Here is a 24,580-nt window from a genome sequence, read left to right on the forward strand (position 1 = left end):
CTGTAGTTTTTGAAATAGTTTCAGAAGTAAAAGCGTTAACTCTTTTCTAGGTATTTGATAGATACACTTGTGAAGCCATCTGGTCCTGGACATTTGTTAGTTGGGAGTTTTTAAATCACAGTTTCAATTTCATTACTTGTGATTAGTCTATTCGTATTTTCTATTTTTTCCTGCCTCAGTTTCAGGAGTTGTACCTTTCTAAGAATTAGTCCATTTCTTCCAAATCATCCATTTTATTGGCATATAGTTTCTTGTAGCAGTCTCTTATGATTCTTTGTATCTCTGTGATATGTGTAGTAACTTCTCCTTTTTCATCTGTAATTTTATTGACTTGAGCCCTCTCCTTTTTCTTGATGAATTGGCTAGAGGTGTATCAGTTTTGTTTATCTTTTCAAGTAGCCTACTTTTAGTTTCATTAATATTTTCTTTTTTTCATTTCTATTTCATTTATTTCTCTGATCTTTATGATGTCTTTTCTTCTACTAACTTTGGATTTTGTTCTTTGGTTGCTTTTGATGTAAGATTAGCTCATTTATTTGAATTTTTTCTTGTTTCTTGAGGTAAGGTTATATTGCTGTAAACTCCCATCTTAGAACTCCTTTGCAGCATCTCAAGGGTTTTGAATTATGCTTTTTGTTTTTCATTGTCTTTGGGCATTTTAAAATTTCCTCTTTGATTTATTCAGTGATTCATTGACTGCTTAGTAGCATATTGTTTAACCTCCACATGTTTGCTTTTTTTTTTTTTGTATTTTTGTTGTTTTTTTAACAGTTTTTCTTATAGTTGATTTCTAATCTGATAATGTTGTGGTTGGAAAAGATGCTTGATATGATTTTAATGTTAAGTTTACTGAGGCTCTCTTTGTGGGCCAGTGTGTGGTCAGTCCTGGAGAGTGTTCCATGTGCAGTTGAGAAGAATATGTATTCTGTTGCTTTGGGGTGGAATACTGTATAAATATCAGTTAAGTACATGTGCTTTAAGGTGTTAAGACGTGTTTCCATATTGATTTTCTGTCTGGGTGATCTGTCCATTGACGAAAGTGAAGTGTTAAACTTCTCCCTTTTTATCTTTTGTTATTGTTGATTTCTCCTTGTATGGATGTTAGTAATTGTCTTATTTATTGAGGTCCTCCTATATTGGGTACATATATATTTACAATTGTTTTGTCTTCTTTTTGGATTTATCCCTTAATAATCATGTAGTGTTCTTTGTCTCCCGTGACAGTCTTTATTTTAAAATCTGTTTTGTCTGATATGACTATTGCTACTTCAGTTTTCTTTTGATTTCCATTTGCATGGAATACCTCTTTAATCCCCTCACTTTCAGTCTGTATTGTCTCTAGATCTGAAGTGGGTCTCTTGTAGACAGCATATGTATGAGCCTATTTGTCCATTCAGCCAGTCTGTGTCTTTTGTTTGGAGGATTTAATCTGTTAATGTTAAACATAATTATCGATATGTGTTTCTTATTGCCATTTCATTAATTGTTTTGGATTTGTTTTTGTAGGTGTTTTTTCTTCTCCCCTTCTTTTGTTCTCTTGAGATTTGATGGCTAATTTTAGTGTTTTATTTGGATTCTTTTTCTTTTATGTGTGTGTATCTGTTGTAGATTTTTGGTTTGAGGTTACCATGAGGTTTTGTAATAGTCTGTATATAAACAAGATTGTTTTAAGTTGCTGATCTTTTAATATCAAATGCATTTCTAATATCCTGCATTTGTGCTCTCCTCACAATTGCTGGTTTTGATATTATATTTCTGTGTGGATGATTTCCTGCCTTTACCAGTGAGCTTTTCCATTTGTAATTTTGTTGCTAGTTGTGGCCTTTCTCTTCTACTTTGAAAAGTTCCCTGATGATTTTTCCTGAAATGCACCTTGTAATCATAATAAGATCAATAAGAGCTGGTCCTGCCACAGCATTAGCTCTGGAAGGGGAAGTGTCTGTGGAGGCTCACCTCAGTCCTGGGTGCGTCTTTGGGAACTTCTGGTTCCTAGCAACATTATTGATAGGCTGAAACTGACACACAAGTTAGTATGTTGTCTCTCTTTTAAAGTGAGGAAATTACCCAAATGACTCTTTTTCTTTGACTTGATCTGAGAATTCTTTTTGGAGTTTTTGAGGTAGAGTTGTCAGGTCCTGCTCTTTAATACTGACAATTCTGGCCAATCCAGAGATAGTTCAGACATTCATTCAGCCAAGGCAATACCCTTGGCACCATCTAATAGTGAATCATACCCTGTGGTTATGAAGTAATGTCTCATGTTTGTTTTTTGTAAATACTTTATTGATATATAATTCAATATAATACATTTACAGTCATATGTTTCACCCTTAAAAATGTACAGTTCAGTACTTTGTATTATCCTCACAGAGTTGTCCAGCCATCACTACCCTCAAGAAACCACTGTGCTTATTGGATATCACTTCCCAACTCTCTCTTCTTCCCCAGTTTCTTAGACAACCACTAGTCTAGTTTCTGTCTCAGTAAATTTACCTTTTTGTCTCAATAAATTTGAATCATACAGTATTTGGTCTTTTGTTACTGACTTCTTAAGCTCATATAATTTTAAAAGGTTCATTCATGTTGTATTACTTCAGTTCAGTTTAGTTCAGTCGCTCAGTCGTGTCTGACTCTTTGCGACCCCATGGACTGCAGCACTCCAGGCCTCCCTGTCCATCCCTACCAACTCCCGGAGTTTACTCAAACTCATGTCCATTGAGTCAGTGATGCTGTCCAACCATCTCATCCTCTGTCATCCCCTTCTTCTCCCACCTTCAATCTTTCCCAGTATCAGGGTCTTTTCCAATGAGTCAGTTCTTCATCACGTGGCCAAAGGATTGGAATTTCAGCTTCATCATCAGTCCTTCCAATGAATATTCAGGACTGATTTCCTTTAGGATGGACTGGTTTGATCTCCTTGTTGTCCACAGGACTCTCAAGAGTCTTCTCCAACACCACAGTTCAAAAGAACCAATTCTTCGGTGCTCAGCTTTCTTTATAGTCCAACTCTCACATCCATATATAACTACTGGAAAAACCATAGCTTTGACTAGATGGACCTTTGTTGGCAAAGTAATGTCTCTGCTTTTTAATATGCCGTCTAGGTTGGACATAACTTGCCTTCCAAGGAGTAAGCGTCTTTTAATTTCATGGCTGCAGTCACCATCTGTAGTGATTTTGGAGCCCCCCAAAATAAAGTCTGTGACTGTTTCCATTGTTTCCCTGTCTATTTGCCATGAAGTGATGGGACCGGATGCCACGATCTTTGTTTTCTGAATGTTGAGTTTTAAGCCAACTTTTTCACTCTTCTCTTTCACTTTCATCAAGAGGTTCTTTAGTTCTTCTTCACTTTCTGCCATCAGGGTGGTGTCATCTGCATATCTGAGGTTATTGATATTTCTCCCGGCAATCTTGATTCCAGCTTGTGCTTCTTCCAGCCCAGCATTTCTCATGATGTTCTCTGCATATAACTTAAATAAGCAGGGTGACAATATACAGCCTTGACGTACTCCTTTTCCTATTTGGAACCAGTCTGTTATGCCATGTCCAGTTCTAACTGTTGCTTCCTGACCTGCATACAGATTGCTCAGGAGGCAGATTAGGTGGTCTGGTATTCCCATCTCTTGAATAATTTTCCAGTTTATCATGATCCACATGGTCAAAGGCTTTGGCATAGTCAATAAAGCAGAAGTTGTATCACTTATCAGTGCTTAATTCTTTCATGACTGAATAGTATTCCATTGCATTGATATGCTACATCTTCTATAACCACTGATCAGTTGATGGACATTTGGGCTGTTTACAACTTTTAGATATCATGAATAATGTTTCTGTGAATGTTTGTATACAGGTTTTTGTGTGGATGTATGACTTCATTTCTGTTGTGTATAAACCCAGCATTGCTGAGTCAAATGGTAATTCTATGTTTAGCATTTGAGGCACCCCTAATTGAAAGTGGGTTTTTGAAAGTGGGTGTATTGTTTAACATTTATGCCTGTAGTGTGTATAGGTATCTTCATCATAGTTTTATAATTTCTTCTCAGGACTTAGAGTTACTGTCTAATGTCTTATCATTTCTACCTGTAGAATACTTTCTAGCATTTCTTTAGAGCTGGCCTTTTAACAGTGAGATCTCTAAGCTTTTGTTTATCTTAAAATGTCTCAATTTCTACTTCATCTTTAAAGAATTATTGTGTCAGATATAAAATTCTCATTTGACTTTTTTCTCTTTGAGTTCTTTAATTATGTCATCCAATTTCTTCATGGCCATATTGGTTTCTGATGAGAAATTGCTATGAGTCTTACTGAGAATGCCTAACTGAGGATTCCTTGTATGTAATGAGTCATTTCTCTCTTGCTGTTTTTGTTGTTCTCTTTATATTTGTCTTTTGGTGGTTTGATTTTTAATGTGTCTTGGTGTGCATCAGTTTGCATTTATCATCGTGCAATTCATTCAACTTCTTGGATTTTTGTGGTTCATGGTTTTCATCAAATTTGGGGAGTTTGGGGCCATTATTTTTTCAAATATTCTTTCCTTTTCTCTACTTTCTCTTCGAATCTCTGAAACTGTCATAATGTAATGTTGGCAGACTCGAATGTATCCCACAAGTGTATTAGTTTTGTGCATCTTTTTCCTTATTTTCCCCTGCTCTTCAGACTAGATAATTTAATTGACTTATCTTTAAGTTAGCTGATTCTTTTATCTAAATCTGTTTTTGAAACAGTCTAGTGAATTTTTCATCTCAGGTATTGTACTTCTTTGTTCCAGATTTTCACTTTTTATACTGTTCGTCTTTGTTTACACATCTTTCTCCTGGTTCCTTTAGGTTTTTGTCCATGGCTTCCTTTAGCTCTTTGAGCACATTGAAGGCAGCAAATTAAAATTATTTAATGGTTTTAATTGATTTAATCAATCATTAAGATTGACTCTATTAACTCTAGAGCCATGGACCAGAGTTTCGCATTGGGAATACCAGCTGCCATCTCTAAACCCTTCTTGAGCAGTGAGCAAAGTAGACCTGCTGCTAATTTTTCCTACCATTTTAAAATTGTCTTTTTCCTGACTCAGCAATTGCTTGGTTGTTGCATATCTTTGACTGTTTTCCAGAGTTCTCATGAAGTTGATTGCAACAGTGTTTACTGTTTTTTGTTGTGGATTTTGTATGAGAATATACCATTTTTGCTGATGTCACTCTTCCTTTACTTCTGTAATCATGGTTTATTCTAGTTTTTTGAACATATTTATAATGACTGCTTTGAAATTTTCGTTAAATCTCACATCTGGGTCTTCTTATAGGCATTGTCTGTTACCTTCCTTTTTTCTTGTCCAAGGATTACACTTTCCTGTGTCTTTGCATATCTCATAATCCTTTTGTTAAAAACTGGGCATTTTAGGTAATATAGCACATCCAGTACTCTTGCCTAGAAAATCCCGTGGACGGAGGAGCCTAGTAGGCTGCAGTCCATGGGGTCACTAAGAGTCGGACGGGACTGAGCGACTTCACTTTCACTTTTCACTTTCACACGTTGGAGAAGGAAATGGCAACCCACTCCAGTGTTCTTGCCTGGAGAATCCCAGGGACAGGGGAGCCTTGTGGGCTGCCGTCTATGGGGTCGCACAGAGTCGGACACGACTGAAGTGACTTAGCAGCAGCAGCAGCAGCAGCAGCACATCCAGATTCTGATTCCTTTGGGGGATTTTAAAATTATCCTTCTGTTACTGATTTTTTTAAAAAAAATTTTCTATGATCATAGTGTGTACTCTATCAATCCTCTGAAATTTTTTGAGACTTGTTGCTTAGGTTATCTACTTTCTTGTTTAATGTTTCACATGCATTTGAAAATAGTGTATAGTGACTTGCTAGGTGTAGTGTTCTCTAAATGTGAACTAAATTGGGTTAATTTTAAATTTTATATCCTTTGTTTATTTATTTTGTCTTCTCCCAATTTCTGAGACATTTGAACGTATGTTTCTCCTGGTTCTGTGTGTGTTTGCTTCATGTATTCTGTTGAGCCTTGAAATTAGAGGGGCTTCCCTGGTGCTCAGACGGTAAAGCTTCTGTTCTGCAATGCAGGAGACCAGGGTTTGATCCCTGAGTTGGAAAGATGCCCTGGGGAAAGAAATGGCTATCCATTCCAACATTCTTGTGTGGGGAATTCCTTGGATCAAGGAGCCTTGTAGGATACAGTCCATGGGTCACAAAGAGTCAGACAAGACTTTGTGACTATCACTTTCACTTTATTAGTGAAACACGCATTTAATATTATTATGTCTTCCTGTTGAGGTGGCTCTCTTATTACTGTGAAGTGTTCCTTTTTATCTCAACTAATCTTCCTTTGTAAGTTTTCTTAGTTTAATGCTAATGTTGACTCATCAGGTTTTTTTTTTTGCCTTGTGTTTGCATGCTGTATCATTTTCCTACTTTTTAGCATCAACTTATCTATATCCTTTTGTTTAAATTAGTGTTAGTCACTCAATATGCCCGATTCTTTGCAACCCTATAGACTGTAGCAACGCCAGACTCAAGACTCATCTGTCCATGGGATTCTCCAGACAAGAATTCTGTAGTGGGTTGCCATTTCCTCCTCCAGGGGATCTTCCCAACCCGGGGATCAAACCTGCGTTGTTTAAAGTACGTCCCTTGTAAATAACACAGTTTTCTTTTTAATAATCCAGACTGATATAGTATGTACTTTAATTGGCTCATTTACATTTATGTGTAATAGAATTACTGATGTATTTGTGTTTATAACCTTGTTTGTTTTCTATTTGATGTATCTTTAGGTTTCCTCCTTTTCTGCCTTTTTTAGGTTGATCAAGTATTTTTCTTTTTTTTTTTAACTTTATCTCTTCTATTGGATTTTTTTTTTAAACTGGTTTTTGTATTTTTCTTTTGGCAGCTACCCTAGATATTATAGTGTACATTTTTGGGCATATTACAGTATTAAGCTAGCATGTTATTTTTCAAACAATTCAGGAATTTTATAACAATTTAACTGTGTTTACTTCTTTTCACATTTAGTGTTACTGGTCTATTTTACTTTTGTACACATCATAAATACACAGGTACACTTATGTTTTGATTTATTATTGATTTAAATACACAGGTACATTTATGTTATGATTTATTATTGATTTAAATGGTTATTATTATTTTACTCTTTCCCATTCGTTTGTCATACAGTTCCATGCTTTCATCTGTCATCGTTTTCCTTCAGCGTAAAGAACTCCTTTTAGTATTTCTTGTATTGCAGATCTGCTTGTGACAGATTTCTCCAGCTATTGTTTATCTTTACTTCACTCGAACCTCTTGATATATTTTTACCTTTGCTCAAGAAAACCAGAGCCAGACAAAACGTGATAAAGATGTACTTTATTTAAACAACTATTATAGTAAGGAAAGCTACTCCAGTGTAGAAGTGGGCTTAATTCTGAGTACAGTCTGAAAAAGTGGAAATTTATAGCCAAGGAGCAAGTAGGATGGGGACAGTGGCGAATCGCAAATTACTGGAGGAGACATCAGGTCTGGGGATGATTCTTGCTGAGCAGACCATGGTGGTCAGATACCAGCTGGGGGATTAAAGGAGTGCAGAATTTGATCAGATATGTCAAAGGTGGAAAAATCTTGCTAAATCTTGCTAATTTAGCGGGAATCCTGCTTAAATCCATTTAGCAAGGAATGGATTCTTCAAGGAAATAAACTTTTCGGTTACTTAGGGGAGGGTTCAGAGAAGCCTGACTAAAAGTTTGTCTAGGAAAGAATCTATTTCAACGCTATACCTTTGTGTTTTCTTGTGGTCTTTACTATCATGCACTTAATTTCTTGTTTTGTAATTCTCTAGTGGCTTCTCTGGGTCACCTGTGATGAGATCCTTAAAGTTAGGCAGTGTTTTCATTTTTGTATTTTCCATACTCATCTTGTGCATGTTATAGAATAGAGACTGTTAATATTAGTGGAATGATGACTGTTCTTGGTCTAAAATGATATGGAATTGAATCACAGTTTTGGTAGTGGCTTAGAAAAGAAGAAACATTTTGAATTAATTAATTGTTTTATTAAATAAAAATAAGAATAATTTGGACTTAGTGTGTAGGGAAAGAAAAGGAGTTAAAAGTGACTTTGAAGTTTCTTTGAATCTATTCAGTATAATGTATATCTCAGACACAGTGTCACTGCCTTTTCTTTCTTCCTAAACAGCCCAATTAACATGAACTAGTTAGAAAAAATGTGAATTAAGTATTAATATATAATTGCCATTTTGGAGTAAGATGGTGTGACTAAACATGACGTAAGCACTGTCTTTTGCTTTTGTTTGCCTTGTGACCTAACCATTTTCCTTTAGGGGTGTATCCCCTTGTTCTGACCCTTTTGTGCCAATTTATATGGATACAATTGTCTTCCTATTTTGGTACATAAAATTAAGGTTTGGAGTCTTACTTCTGTTAAGACATCATTATTCAACATTTAAAAAAATCCTGATGTTTCATCAGTATGAGTTCACTTTTCCTGCTTTGTATAATACACTATTGTTTGAAAATCATGACATTATGTTGTTCAGAAAAATATCCCTGTCATCATATGCTAAGAATAATGGTTCCATATATGCAATTTTATTTGCATGATTACATTTAAACTAAATGATGCTGTTTTGCTAAAGTTCTCTTCCTAGTATTCTTTTTTCCAAGGCAATCTCATATCAGGTGTTTTACGTTCCCTTCCTGGGTAACTTCATCTCCCACTGTGTTTTTTTTGTAATTGGAGTATAATTGCTTTACAGTGTTGTTAGTTTCTGCTGCACAACAAAGTGAATCAGCTGTGTAGGACTGAGGTATATGCACTCCCACCGTGTCTCATGTATATACCTGAAACACTGGCAACATGACTTATTTTGTGGAAAGAGCTACCTTCTAGATAAAAGAAATGTCAAGTTTAAAGCATTTTTTCAATGCAGAATTAGACTAGATCCAAATAGTACTCAGATAAAATAATTACTTCTCAAATTATTTGAATAGCATTCTTTCCTATCATCTTACGATTATTTTAAAGTTTAGAGACTAACAAGCCATTTTTCTGTAGTTTCAAAGTGGCATATGTGGTGGACTCTCACTTTGTATTCATTAGTGTCTTTTGTCTGTTTTCCCCTTTCCCTTTCTTTTTAACATGGGGCTTACTGTTTTTATTTAATGAATTCTTTTTAAAAAAAAAAAAAGAAGTTTATTCTCCATGGTACTGTTATCTTCCTTTTACCTTAGTCCCATCCTGGCACCTAGGACCATAATCTTTGCTGGATCCTCCAAGTTTTCTCCATGTTGTGTGACCCTGTGTGCTCAGTTGCTCATTCGTGTCTGACTCTCTGCTGCCCCGTGAACTATAGCCCACCAGGCTCCCCTGACCATCACATTCTCCAGCAAGAAGACTGGAGTGGGTAGCTATTCTCTTCCCCTCTGAGCCACCAGGGAAGCTCCCATATAATCATACAGGAATGCACAACCCCTCTCCCTGTCATACAGAGTCATTAGGGTTTTGAGATCACTATTTTATAGCATGGAATCATATTATACACTCTGATGTGCTTCTTGCTTTTTTCATGAACACATACATTGTGAAAAATCTGTTCAAACCAACTGCCTTTGTACTAACTCATTCTTTTTATTAAATTTCATAAAGGTCCATGGAATGGATTATACCGCCTCAGTTTTTTCATATTTTCTGCTCTTGAATTTACATTTTATTTCTTTTTAATTTCTTACTACTATGCCATTTTTAGAAGTGCCCAGGAGAGATTGCTGGCTTAAAAACACATTTTAAATTTTTACTGACATTGATTTCTCACAACTATATAGGTACTACTTTCTCAGAAGTTGTACTAGTTTACGTTTCTAGCAATTACGTAGTGTAGTTCCCTTTTCAGTACAGTTCAATCAGCACTAGATGCTACCCCTCTTAGGTGAATAGGTGAATGGGGATAAAGTGATATTACTTAATTTAAATTTACATTTTCTTTAATGTAAACTAATATTTCCATTCTTTCTCTTGCTTTTTAGTCTTGTGGATTTGCTCCACTGTGAATAACTTATTTCCATTTTTTTTTCATTTTCACTTTTAATATTTTTGTTTTGCCTTTTGAATGTTGATTTTTATTATAACATATTTCAAGTAATTCTTCGTGTAGAATGATAAAATACATATCAGCATGCTCACTACTTCTCAAATTTATCATTTTGTTATTTAACTACAGACTTTTTTCTAATATCTTATGATGTCGAAAGTGTCACTTAGTCGTGTTTGACTGTTTGTGACCCCATGAACTGTAACCTGCCAGGCTCCCCTGTCCATGTAATTCTCCAGGCTAGAATACTGGAGTGGGTTGCCATTTCCTTTTCTAGGGGATCTTCCTGACCCAGAGATCAAATTTGGGTCTCCTGCATTGCAGGCAGATTCTTTTACTCTCTGAGCCACCATCCTGATGAGTTATGTTAGTAGATTTTCTTAATTTAGCCCTCTCTCCAATCTTCAAATAAATGAACTTTGTCATATTTTTTTCTAAGAAACATTGCTAGATTTTGTTTGCAAATGTTTAATTTAGGATTTTAAAATTTATTTTGGTAAGTGAGATTTACCATTTTATAATGTCTTTGGTTTTGATATCATGGTCAAACTGAATTAAAAAATGTGTCAGTTTTCCTGTTCTCTTTTTTCTTAGTATTTGTTTCTGATTTAGTTGAAATGTGAATAGAAAACATAGTATGTATGACCAGTCTCTGGCATTTTTGGAGACTTGTTTTTAGCCTCACATGATTGGTATGTACTTGTGTGGGTTCTCTCTGTGTTTGGAAATAATATACATTATTTAATTTTGTGGTTTCAGTGTTCTATGTGATTTTTAAAGTTCACTGGCCTTCAACCTTTTGTTAATGTACCTTCTAAAATATTTTTGAAAAAAAAATCACATATCCTTGCGTTTTATGTTGATGTTTAAAAGTTTTCATTGTAAGTTTAAATAGTTCAGAGAATATGATAACAAGTGTATTATGTAAAACTTGATATTTAAAAATAAAACTGTTTCATTGTTCTTTTTAAAGCTCCTGGTGACACAGATATTTTAGTTATTTGGTACCCTCATTATTATTTAAAACAATATTGTTGGGTTAATCCAGTATTATTGGGTCAACTTTACTGTACCAGACAACTAAGAAAACTAGATAAACTGTTTTTTATAATGTGTTTGAAAGAATCCTAGCAGTCAAATGTTACAATATAGGAGGAAAATATATTTAATTAAGAACTTACTTGTAAGTAGTGTTGAACCAGAAGATTTTGACTGCTGCTGTATTTTGCATAGATTTTAAGAGTTATTGCTTCAGCCCCACTGCAGTTTATACATGTTATTGTAAATGTACTTTAATATCTGTAATAATTTGTTTCTGTTTCTTTCTTAGGAATCACACCTGTGTATCATAGTATGTTTGCTTTAATGAGTGAAACAGAAAGGATCTGGTATCCACCCAACCATGTCTTCCATATAGATGAATCAACCAGGCAAAATGTACTCTACAGAATCAGGTACTTTCTCCAGTAAAGTAGTCACTTTTAACTTAATGGTAAAAGGCAAAGTGGGAGAAATTATCAACCATACTTTTTAATTGCAAGGTCTTTAGTATCGGAGATCAGAACCAGTTAGCATCTAATCTTCATTTGGGCTTCCCAGGTGGTGCTAGTGGATAAGAACCCACCTGCCAATGCAGGAGATGTAAGAGACATGGGTTTGATCCCTGGGTTGGGAAAATCTCCTGGAGGAGTGCGTGGCAACCCACTCCAGTATTCTAGCCTGGAGAATATCATGGACAGAGGAGCCTGGTGGGCTACAGTCCATAAGGTCGTAAAGAGTCTGACACTACTAAAGTGACTTAGTATGCACGCAACACACTTCTTTTCAGATTCTCTTTCCCCACTAGATAAAGTGTTCATACATGCTCTTTTACTAGAATGCTCTGAGAATAAAGCTGTTTTGGTGGGATGCTACTTTTCCACTTAAGATTATAATTAAAATTTGAAAAGAATAAGAATGACCTTTACTTGCAAAATCCTAAATGTTTGGAATACTGATAATTTCTCAGAAAACTTGATGTTTTATATAATAATCTATGATCTCACATCTATTCTTTTTAATAACTTTTTTCAGTTGATGTGAAGGAAGGATAAGATTTTTCCAGTGATTATTTACAACCTCAAATTGCAAATTATTTAATAATTTTTGGTAATATGTAATGCCAATTTAGAGAAATCAGAGATATTTTATGATTTAAAAGGATGAAACAAAGAAATAAGTCCAGTCTGTTCTTACTTCTGAAATAGATCAGTTCTATAGAGTCAGTGTTGCATAGTAAAACATGACCATGGACTCATTCATGATTATAAAAAGGAAAGAAAACCTTAGTAAAGTAAAAGTCAGGAGAGACATTCATACCATGATTAAAGGATATCTGCAAAAAACATGTGGCAAATAATATTCTTAAATGATAAAATATTAGCATCATTCTCTTCTAAAGTCAGGAGTAAGATAGAAAGCAAAGATAACATGAATGTAGTAATCTACTTATATATAGGATTTTGATGGAGTTCCTAACCAATACAGTAAAACAGAAACAATATTTCGTAATTGAGAACAAAGCAGGAAAAAGTCATTGTTTGGAAATGATGTGATTGTTAACAAAAAAAATATGAGCAAATCTACAGGCATCAGTAATAACCATTCAGCAGAAGGCTATATTTATGTGATCAGTATATTAAGGTAGCCATTTCCATACACAATAAACAAACAGAAAAGAGGTCACTTAAAAGACTAATAAAAGCAAAATACATAAGGTACTTAGAATTAAACCTATTCGAATTTATTAAGACTTTTATGCAGGTTTTAAGACTTTTCAAATTTGTGTTATTTAAAGAAGCAGAGTAATATGCAACATGTGTTTCACAGAATATCAGTATCTTATTAAGAATATTTTCTTTATCAATTTCTATAATTTCTTTCTGTAATTAGCAAGTAGTGTGTCTTTATTTTGAAATGTCTATAGAGCAGTAAATCTGCAGTCTTTTTCTATAAGAAGTCAGATAGTAAATATTTTGGGTATTGTGGGGAATAGTTTGCTGACCTAAAGAATTAAAAAATGTTTCCCTTATCCAATTCATGACTTCCTCCTACTTTTAAACTAAGGAGGCACATATGCACTGCTACCTATAATCACAAGTACCAAGGATAATGTAACCAGAAACTGCCCCAAAGAGATTTTATATATTTTTTAAAAATTCTGCCTGTCTGTGGTTTAGAGGCTCTTCTTCATTTCCTTTATTACATATTTATGGGTTATTTCAGAATCAACATAAAAGAGCACAATTATACAACTGTGTTGGAGAACTTATAATGTATAAAGATGTGGTTTATATGACAAATATAGAATAAAGGGAATGAAAGAGAGTTTTTATATTGTATTAAAATTAAGTTGATATTAATAAGAACTAGATTGTTTAAGTTACAGTGTCTTTTGTAATTCTCTGAGAGACTCGTATGCCAAACTCAAAAATATATAGTAAAAGATAAAATAAGAGACTTAATGTATTAATAATGCACTAGAAACTTAATATATTAATATATTAGAAAATATCTGTAGCAATAATGAAACAAATGAACAAAAAGACAAAAAAATCCAAAAAATCCTAGTGGAAGCTAGATGACAGACATAATACTTTATTAACAGTAATAGCCTTAAGTGTAAATGAATTAAACTCTCAAAAAAGCAGAGACTGAAGAACTAAATTTTTAAAAATATAAATTACATCCTGTCTATGAGAGGCACACTTTGCACTCAAAAGCACAAATGTCTTGAAAGTAAAGGATTGAAAAAGATATAGCAGGTATTGAGTAACCAAAAGAGAGCTGAGAAGCTATATTATCAAGCAAAGTTGATTATAAGATATACGTTGTTGCTAGAGGTAGGGGAGGGACATTTTATAATGATCAAGGAGTTTATCCATTAGAAAGCATGATATTTGCTTCTAATTGCTATGAGTTGGATCCAGCTACAGAGCTCCAAAATAAATGAAGCAACAATGAAAGAATTAAAAGGAAAACTAGATGGTTCGACAATAATAGTTGGAGACTTCAATGCCTCACTTTCAGTAATGGACAGAGAAACCAGACTGAAGATCAGCAAGGAAATAGAAGACTTGAATAACACTGTAAACTAGCTAGACATACAAACATAGGACCCTGCACCTAATGACAGGACAATGCATATTCTTTTCAAGTGCATAGGGAATATTCTCCAGGTGAGATCATGTGTTAGTCCATCAAATGAGTTTCAGTAAATTTACGAATATTGAAATTATACAAAGTATGTCCTCTGACCACTCTGGAAGTAAATTAGAAATGATTAACAGAAGGAAAACTGGACAGTTCACAAATATGTGGTAAATTGACAACACTATTCTAAATAAATAATAGGTCAAAGAAGAAATCACAAAGGAAAATAGAAAATATTTTGATATAACTGGAAATGAAAATGGATCATATGAAAACTTACGGTGTAAAAAAAAAAAGAAGAAAACTTACGGTGTGCAGCTAAAAACCATGCTTTAAAGTAAATTCATAGTTATAAAAACTATATAGAAACGTTCTCAAATCAATAACATTCCATTTTAACAAAGTATAAAAAGAAGAGTAAAAAAAAGTAAAAAAAAAAAATAAAAAAAAAAAAGAAGAGTAAATTAAACTGAAAGCAAGTTAAAGGAAGGAAATAATAAAGATCAGAGTAGAGATAAATGAAATAGATGCTAGAAAAACAAGAGACGATGAGGAAACCAAAAGTTGGTTGGTTCCTTGAAAAGATCAACAGTATTAGTAAAGCTTTAACTAGATAAAGAGAGAAGCTTAAATTGTTAAAATCAGGAATAAAATAGGTTGCATTACTGTGACCTTACAGAAATAAAAAGGATTATAAGAAACAGCTGTATGCTAACAAACTACATAACCAAGATGAAATAGAGAAATGCTTAGAAAGACACAAACTATAGAACTGACAAAGAAATAGAATATGTGAATTGACCTTAACAAGTAAAGAAATCGATTTCAATTAGTAAATAAAAAACAAACAAAACAAAAAACTTTGTACAAAGGAGAGCCCAGATCCAAGTGGCTTTACTGGTGAATTCTATTAAACTTCTAAGGATATGTTGATACTTTGTTGTTTTTCAGTTGGTAAATCTTGTCCAACTTTGTGACCTCATGGACTGTAGCTTGCCAGGCTCCTCTGCCCTGCTCTATTTCCCAGAGTTGGCTCAGGTTCATGTCCGTTGAGTCAGTGATGCTATCTAACCGTCTTATCCTCTGCTGTCCATTTCTCCTTTTGCCTTCAGTCTTTCCCCAAATCAGGGTCCTTCCAGTCGGCTTTTCACATCGCATGGCCAAAGTATTAAGCTTCAGCTTCAGCAGCATTCCTTCCAGTGAATATTTAGGGTTGATTTCCTTTAGGATTTACTGGTTTGATCTTCTTGAGTCCAGGGGACTCTCAAGAGTCCTCTCCAGCATCACAATTCAAAAGCATCAATTTTTCTGTACTCAGCCTTCTTTATGGTCTGCCCCTCACACCCTTACATGACTACTGGAAAAACCATAGCTTTGACATGTGGACCTTTGTTGGCAAAGTGATACCTTTGCTTTTTAATATACTCTCTAGGTTTGTCATAGCTTTCATTTCAAGGAGCAAGTGTCTTTTAATTTCATGGCAGCAGTCACCGTTCACAGTGATTTTGGAGCCCAGGAAATCTGTCGCTGTTTATATTTTTTTTTCTTCTATTTGCCATGAAGTGATGGGACCGGATGCCGTGACTTCAGTATTTTGAATGTTGAGTTTCAAGTCAGTTTTTTCACTCTCTTCTTTCACCTTCATCAAGAGTTTCTTTAGTTCCTCTTTACTTTCTGCCATTAGAGTAGTGCTATCTGCATATCTGAGATTGTTGATATTTCTCCCAACAATCTTGATTCCAGCTGTGATTCATCCAGCCCAGCATTTCACATAATGTACTCTGCATAGAAGTTAAATAAGCAGGGTGACAATATACAGCCTTGTCATACTTTCTTTCTGGTTTTGAACCAGTCACTTGTTCCATGTCCAGATCTGACTATTGCTTCTTGACCCGCAGATGGGATTCTCAGGAGACAGATAAGGTGGTCTGCTACTCCCTTCTGTTTAAGGACTTAGCACAGTTGTGATCTACACAGTCAAAGGCATTAGCATAGTCAATACAGCAGAAGTAGATGCTTTTCTGAAACTCCCTTGCTTTCCTGATAGTCCAGCGAATGTGGCAATTTGATCTCTGGTTCCTCTGCCTTTTCTAAACCCAACTTGTGCAGCTGGAAACTCTTGGATCACGTACTCCTAAAGCCTAGCTTGAAGGATTTTGAGCGTAATCTTGCTAGCATGTGAAATGAATGGAATTGTATGATATTTGGAACTTTCCTTGGCATTGCCCTTCTTTGTCATTAGAATAAAAACTGCACTTTTCCAGTCCTGTGGCCATGGCCGAGTTTTCCAAATTTGTTGACGTGTTGAGTACAGCACTTTTTTAACAGCATCATCTTTTAGGATTTTAAATAGCTCAGCTGGAATTTCGTCACCTCCACTAGCTTTGTTTGTAGTAATGCTTCCTAAGGCCCACTTGACTTCCCACTCCAGGATGTCCAGCTCTAGGTCTGTTACCACACCATTGTGGTTTTCTGGCTCATTAAGACCTTTCTTGTATAGTTCTTCTGTGTATTGTTGCCATTTCTTCTTAATCTCTTCTGCTTCTGTTAGGTCCTTGTTGTTTCTGTTCTTTATTGTGCCCATTCTCACATGAAATGTTCCCTTTATGGTTTTGGTCACTGCCTTCTATACAGTGTTACGAACCTCTGCCTGTAGTTCTTCATATACTCTACCAGATCTAGTTCCTTGAATCTATTTGTCACCTCCACTGTATAATCATAAGAGATGTGATTTAGGTCATACTTGAATGGCCTAGTAATTTTCCCTACTTTTTTTAGTTTAAGCCTAAGTTTTGCAATAAGAAGTTCATGATCTGATCCACAGTCAGCTCCAGGTCTTTTTTTTTTTTTTTTTACTGACTGTATAGAGCTTCTCCATCTTTAACTGTGAAGAACATAATCAATCCAGTTTCAATAGTGACACTCTGGTGATGTCCATGTGTAGAGTCATCTCTTGGGTTGTTGAAAGAGGGTGTTTGCTAATGATCACTGTGTTCTTGTGACAAAACTCTGGTAGCCTTTGCCCTGCTTCATTTTGAACTATAAGGCCAAACTTGCCTGTTATTCCAGATATCTCTTGACTTCCTACTTTTACATTCCAATCTCCTATGATGAAAAGGACATCTTTTTTGTGTGTGTGAGTTCTAGAAGGTATTGTAGGTCTTCATAGAAATGGTCAGTTTCAGCTTCTTCGGCATCAGTGGTTAGGGCATACACTTGGATTATAGTGATGTTGAATGGGTTGCTTTATAAACAAACAAAGATCATTCTGTTGTTTTGAAGATTGCACCCAGGTACTGCATTTTGGACCCTTGTTGATTATGAGCACTACTTCATTTCTTCTAAGGAATTCTTTCCCACAATAGATATAATGGTCATCTGAGTTAAATTCACCCATGGCTGTCCATTTTAATTCACTGATTTTGATTCCTAAGATGTACTTGTTCAGTCTTGCCATCTCCTGTTTTTATTATGTCTAATTCACTTTGCTTCATGAACCTAACATTCCAGATTCATATGCAGTGTTATTCTTTACAGCATTGGACTTTACTTTCACCACCAGACGCATTCACAGCTGTGTGTCATTTCTTGTATGGCCCAGCCACTTCATTCTTACTGGAGCTAATAGTAATTGCCCTCTTTCCAAGTAATATACTGGACACCTCCTGACCTGGGTAGGGGGTGGCTCATATTCTGTTGGTATATATTTTTGCCTTTTCATACTGTCCATGGGGCTTTCCAGGCAAGAATACTTGAGTAGGTTGCCATTACCTCTTCCAGTGGACCATGATTTGTCAGAACCTTCCACTGTGACCCCTCCTTCTTGGGTTGCCATGCATGCCATGGCTCATAGCTTCATTGAGTTATGCAAGTCCCCTCACTGTGACAAGACTGTGATCCATGAAGGGGAATGTTGATACTGAAAAAGGTGAAAGTGTTAGTCACTCAGTCATGTCCGACTCTTTACCGCTATGGATTGTAGCCTGCCAGGCTCCTTTGTCCATGGGGTTCCCCAGGCAAGAATACTGGAATGGGTTGCCATTGCTTCTCCAGGGGATCTTTCCTGACCCAGGGATCAAACCCAGGTCTCCTGCATTGCAATCACATTCTTTACCATATGAGCCACCTGGGAAGCCCCTATTAGTTATTCCCAAAAAGTGAAAAGGAGGAACCACTTCCCAACTCATTCCACATGGTCACCATTGCCCTGATACCAAATCCAGACAAAGAAGTCTAAAAAATATGAAAGCTACAGGCCAATGTCATTTATAAACATAGGTGTAAAAATCATCAAGAAAATACCAGCAAACCAAATCTACCTATATATAAAAAGAATTAAATACTGACCAGGTAGAAATTATCCTAGGATATTGCTTTAACATCTCAAAATCAGTATAACGTACCATATTAGAATAAAGAGCCAAAGCATATGATCATCTTAATAAACATGGAAGAAAACTTTTGACAGAATTCAATATTCTGTTGTAATCAAAATACTAAACACAACAGGAATGGACTGGAATTTCCTCAGTATGATAAAGGATCTGTGAAAAACTCCAAAGCTAATCTAATACTTGATAGTGAAAAGCTTAATGCTGTCTTCCAAAGATTAAAAACAAGACAAGAATATCTGCTCTCACCACTTCTGTTGAACACTGTAGAATAGATTCTAGCCAGGGAAATATGTCAAGGGAAAGAAATACAGGGCATCTATATTGGAAAAGAAGAGATAAAACTCTCTATTCTCAGATATTAGGATCTAGTATATGCGAAATCCTAAGAAATTAATGAACAATTAGAACTAATAAACGAGCTCAGCCTGGTTGTAGGATAGAAATTCAAAGTGTTGTATTTCTGTATGCTAGGAATTATAGTACAAATGTGAAATTAATAAGCTTCCATTTACAGTAGCATAAAAGAATACTTTGATTTAAACCTAACAAAAGAATTGCAGAATTTGTACACTGAGAAATATAAAATATCATTGAAAGAAATTAGAGAAACACCTAAATAAATGGAAAACTGTCTCATGTTTGTGTATAGGAAGATTTAATACAGCAATATTCCCATCATTAATCTTTATTTTCAGTGTGATCTCCACTGAAATTCTGTCTTTATTCCAGAAATTGACAGATAATCATAAAATTTGTGAAAAATCAGAGTCTTAAAAAAGAGCAAAGTAGGAAGATTCACATTTCTTACTTCAAAACTTACTCAACAATCATCATTATTAAGACTTTGGTACTGACCTCAGGTTAAATATACACATTAATGGAATACTTTGAAAGTCCAAAAATAATCTCTCATATTATGGTAGTAGACTTTAGGCAAGGGTGCTAAGACAATTCATGGAGAAAGAATAGCCTTTTCAACAAATGATGCTGGGACAACTGAATATCCACATGTAGAGTAATAAACTTAGAGCACCAACTCACGCCATTGACCAAAAAGTGACTTAAAATGGATCATAGACCTTAATTTAGTGGCTAAAACTATAAAATTCTTAGGAGAAAACATAGGACTGTATCTTTGTGTACTTAAAGTAGGGAGTGATTTCAATATGGCACCAAAAGCCTAAGCAACAACAACAAAATAGGTTAGTTGGGATTCATCAAAGTATGTTTGTGCATCAAAGGATACTGACATGAATGTGAAAAGACAACCCACAGAATGGAAGAAAATGTTTGTAAATCATGTATCTGACAGATACCTTATATCTATAGTATATAAAGAACTCTTACAGCTCAATATAATGACAAATAAGCCAGCTAAAATAAATGGGCAAAGTTTTGAATAGCCCTTTCTCTAAAGAAAACATTCAAAGGATCAATAAGCATGTGAAAAGATACTCAACATCATTATTCATTAGAGAAATGTAAATCAGTACCACAATGGGATATCATTTACCCACTAGAATGGCAAGCATTAAAAAGATGGACAGTAATTATCAGTTTTTCAAATTAACTCTTATTAAGTGGGACACAGGGATGGTGAGCCACATTTCAACAATAAACTGCAAAAGGAATTGAAGCTGAAAAGTTTATTACTCACTGGTCCTTGAGGACATACCAGCATGCCTTAAGCTGTCACATGGAAAAGTTAAGGCACACTGGAGATAGAGTCAGCCCTGGAGTACATGCCTTTATTAGGATTTGTGGGTGAGTGCTTTGGGGTTCCTGGACTAAGGCTAGACTCATTTCAAAAGACCTGGGTTTTGGTAAGCCATATGGGCGTCCACTGAAGAGGCACATAGGGATGGGCATGGAGAGGCAAGGATGACTATGGATCACAAAGGCTGTTGGGGAAGTCGTATCAGGAACTTGTAATTGCTTGTGACTCTGCAAATTTCTGTCTGGAGCGTGCATTTGTGTGGGGATTAATGTCAGTTTATAAGGTCCGTATAGAACTCTTGAACAAACAAAATGAATGCTAAGTCGGCAGTACCATAGAAAAATTCAGCTTAAACTCTTCCACCCAAGTGTTGGCAAGGATGGACCTATTGGGGCACTCATACATTGTTGTTAGAAATATAAAATAATCCAGCTGCTTTGAAAGAGAGTTTGGCTACTCCTTAAAAAGATAAACATAAAATTTCATATGATTCAGCAGTGCCACCCGGGTATATATGCAAGAGAAATGAAAATATACATCCTCAGGGAAAAAAGAACTTGTATATAATTATTACTAGCAACATTATTCACAACAGCAAAAAGGTGGAAACAAACCAAATGTCCATAAAGTGATGAATGGTTAATCAAAATGTGGTACATGCATACAGTGAAAATCTAATTGGGCAATAAAAAGAAATGAAGTACTGACACGTGCTATAAATATGGGTGATCCTTGAAAACATTATGCTAAGTGAGAGAAGGTAGAAAAATCCACATTATATGATTCCATTTATATACAATGTCTGGAATAGATAAATTTATAGAGACAGAATAATGGTAACTTAGGGCTGGGGAGTAGATAAGGGTGGCTTGGGTGTGACTGCTAGTGAGAATGGAATTTCTTTTACAGAGGATAAATATGTTCTAAAGTTAGGTTGTGGTGATATTTGTACAATGCTCTGAGTATACTAAAAACATTGAACTTTTAATGAAGTATGTCTCAGTAGAGCTGTGAAAGCAATATAGAATTTTTTTTGTTTCTTTGAAGGACAAGTGTGTCACCTCCGTTTTTTTTTTAAATTGAAGTATAGTTGATTTACAATGTTGTGCTACTTTCTGGTGATTCAAGTTATACATATTTATGTATATTGTTTCTTATATTCTTTTCCATTATGGCTTATTACAAGATATTGAATACCCCTGTGCTATACAGTAGGACCTTGTTGTTCATCCATTCTATATGTGATAGTTTGTGTCTGCTAACTACAAACCCTCAATCCAACCTTCCCCCACTCCCCTACCCCTCTGGCAACCACAAGTCTGTTACCTATGTCTGTGAGTCCATTTCTATTTCATAGATAAGTTCATTTGTGTCATATTTTAGAGTCCACATATAAGTGATATCATACGGTATTTGTCTTTCTCTTTCTTTATGACTTGGCTTAATAAGATAATCTCCAGGTGCATCCATATAGCTGCCAGTGGTATTATTTCATTCTTATTAATGTAATCTGCATTTCTTAAAAGAAGAAGCAGTTGTTTCCAGTGGTATTATTTCATTCTTTTTAATGTAATCTCCATTTTTAAAAAGAAGATAGAATTGTTTTCACACCAAATTTAACATTTTCAGATTCTTCTATTGATGTTCCTAGAATTACGTTAAAATTTTTTTGTTAATGTTTTATTTCTACATTCCTCTATTTTCTGTTATTGCTTCTATGTTCTGTGCATTGAAGAAGGCAGATTATGAATTTTAAACTTATGTTTCTTATATTTTCTGCCTATGTTATTACTGTGGTTTTATCTGTGTTTCCTTTTATCCTCACTTTGTATTTAACACTCAGTTGTGTTTTCTGCTTATGGGATAATACCTTTTGGTAGACTGGAGATGGTTATATATACACAGTTTATCTATTTTAGAACTGTTTGGAGGCTGACTGAGTATTTTAACTGTCTCGTAGATTTTACTTTCCTTACTGGTATTGTAATGGCAGCAACAGAACCTATCGACATGGAATATCTCGAGGTGCTGAAGCTCCTCTTCTTGATGACTTTGTCATGTCTTACCTTTTTGCTCAGGTATGATTATATTATCTTCATTGCACATGTGTTAAATTATAAATATCTTGCTGTATAGTATATCTCTTAATCAGGAAAATAATCGCATATGGGAAAATTGATGCTATGTATGCATAACAGGTGCAGAAAGGTAACAGAATTGAGTCTTCTATCACTAATTTTTAATCCCGTAGCTTTTGGATGTATGTGCATGTGTGCCTAGTCATGTCTGACTCTTTGCCACCCCATGGACTCTAGCCTGCCAGGCTCCGCTGTCAATGGAGTTTCCTAAGCAAGAATATTGAAGGGGGCTGCCATTTCCTGCTCCAGGGGATCTTCCCGACCCAGGGATTGAACCGGCGTCTCGTGTCTCCTGCATTGGCAAGCAGATTCTTTACCACTGATGCCACCTAGGAAGCCCATGGCTTATGGATAATAGACTCTAATTTATAAAGATTCCTAGAATTGGCCCTTTTGAATTTTCCTTTTATTTTAGTGCTTTAAATCATTTTAAGAATTTCACAAAGTTTAGACTGAGTTTTACAGCATGATTCATGTAGACCTAAGTGGCTAGAATATAGGACAGTGAAATTTCTTTAGAGAGGTTTTTAAGAAATTCCTAAACAATTGCAGACTTCTGTTAGTGGGTAGCGAAATGTAAAGAAAGTAAGTAACTGCATAGAAAGTGAACCATCAGTACAGTAGTATGTGTAGCCCCTCAAAGGAGGGGAGCTGGTTGTTGATATTTAGCCTGGAAACTGTGTTCCAGTTACTTGTTTATTAATACTGTTTGACTTTTGTGGTATTTTGGAACATTTTAAAATGGTTTCTTGTTTATAACCTTGATTTAAACAGTAATTGAAATGTTTTGTCATTAAATTACTTTTGAGTCTGTGTGCTACAAGAATGAGGAGTAGTTAGTAAAGAAAGAAATTAGTGCTTTTATGTAAAGATATGCTCTTGATATTCCCAAGGTATACAGTCAAGTTCTAAATCAGATTTGCTAATATCATGGGAAGTAATCTCACAAATCCTCATAGCTTACATTTCTAAGATGTGTAGTAGATATAGTTCAGTTTATGAGCAACAGATTAAAGAATATTTCTTTTTTGCTGTATAGAGCAACTGACATTTTTATGTGTGAAGGGATATAATATACTTAATAAAGTTTATTATTTTAACCACTTTTTAGTGATCAAAGCATTGGCATCAATTCAGGGAATTCATATTGTTGTTCAGCCTTTACCACCATCCATCTCCAGAACAGTTTTCATCTTCCCAAATTGAAACTTTATACCCATTAAAAAGTAACTGTTTGTTTCCCTCTCCTCCTGACCTTTGGCAGCCACCTTTCTACTCTCTGTCTTTATTCATTTGCTTATTCCAGGATAGCTCAATTAAGTGGAACTATACAGCATTTACTTTTTTGAGACAGGCTCATTTCTCTTATTGTAATGTCTTCAAGACTCATCTGTGTTGTGGAATGTGTCAGAATTTCCTTCCTTTTTAAAGCTGAGTGATATTCTGTTGTATATACCACATTTTGTTCACTCATGTCTCTTCTTGGATAGTTGCTTTGCTTCTACCTTTTGGTACTTATGAGTAATACTGTAATGAACATGAGTGTACAGATATCTCTGAGACCTTACTTTTAATTCTTTTAGGTATATATCCAGAAGTGAGACTACTAGATCATATGGTAATTCTATTTTTAATGTTTTTAGGAACTACTGTACTGTTTTCCATAGCAGCTTCACCATTTTACATTATTGCCAGTGGCACACAAGTGTTCCTCAGCAACAGTTTTTGATAATGGCCATTCTGATAGGTGTAAAGTGGTATCGTGTTGTGATTTTGATTTGCATTTCTTTAATTAATTATTTAGAGCATTTTTATAGGCTTATTGGCCTCTTGTATATTTTCTTTGGGGAAGTTTCTGTTCAGGTCCTTTGCTCATTTCTTTAATTAGGTTATTTAGGTTTTTTTTTTTCTTTTGTTGTTGTCTGGTTCTGGCTACTAACCCCTTATCAGATATATGATTTGCAGTTATTTTCCCCTGTTCCTTGAGGTGACTTTTCACTGTTGATTATGTCCTGTGATGCACAAACATT

At 35.1% G+C, this 24,580-nt stretch overlaps 1 protein-coding gene across 6 annotated transcripts in view; it reads left to right on the forward strand.

Annotated features, from left to right (window-relative positions):
* The window catches only part of JAK2 (Janus kinase 2), a 115,415-nt gene that overhangs the window by 35,173 nt on the left and 55,662 nt on the right, over nt 1-24,580 (forward strand). For 5 of the 6 annotated variants that reach the window (XM_043486603.1, XM_043486602.1, XM_043486605.1 and 2 more), the window contains 2 exons: nt 11,441-11,564; nt 22,373-22,490. In XM_043486603.1, coding sequence (XP_043342538.1) covers nt 11,441-11,564; nt 22,373-22,490 — 242 coding nt within the window. Of the gene's footprint in view, nt 1-11,439; nt 11,565-22,372; nt 22,491-24,580 lie in introns of those variants that run through there. The other variant, XM_043486606.1, reaches the window with a different exon arrangement.

Source organism: Cervus canadensis, chromosome 14 (assembly GCF_019320065.1).
Source record: "Cervus canadensis isolate Bull #8, Minnesota chromosome 14, ASM1932006v1, whole genome shotgun sequence".
In the NCBI taxonomy this organism is placed as follows: Eukaryota; Metazoa; Chordata; class Mammalia; order Artiodactyla; family Cervidae; genus Cervus; species Cervus canadensis.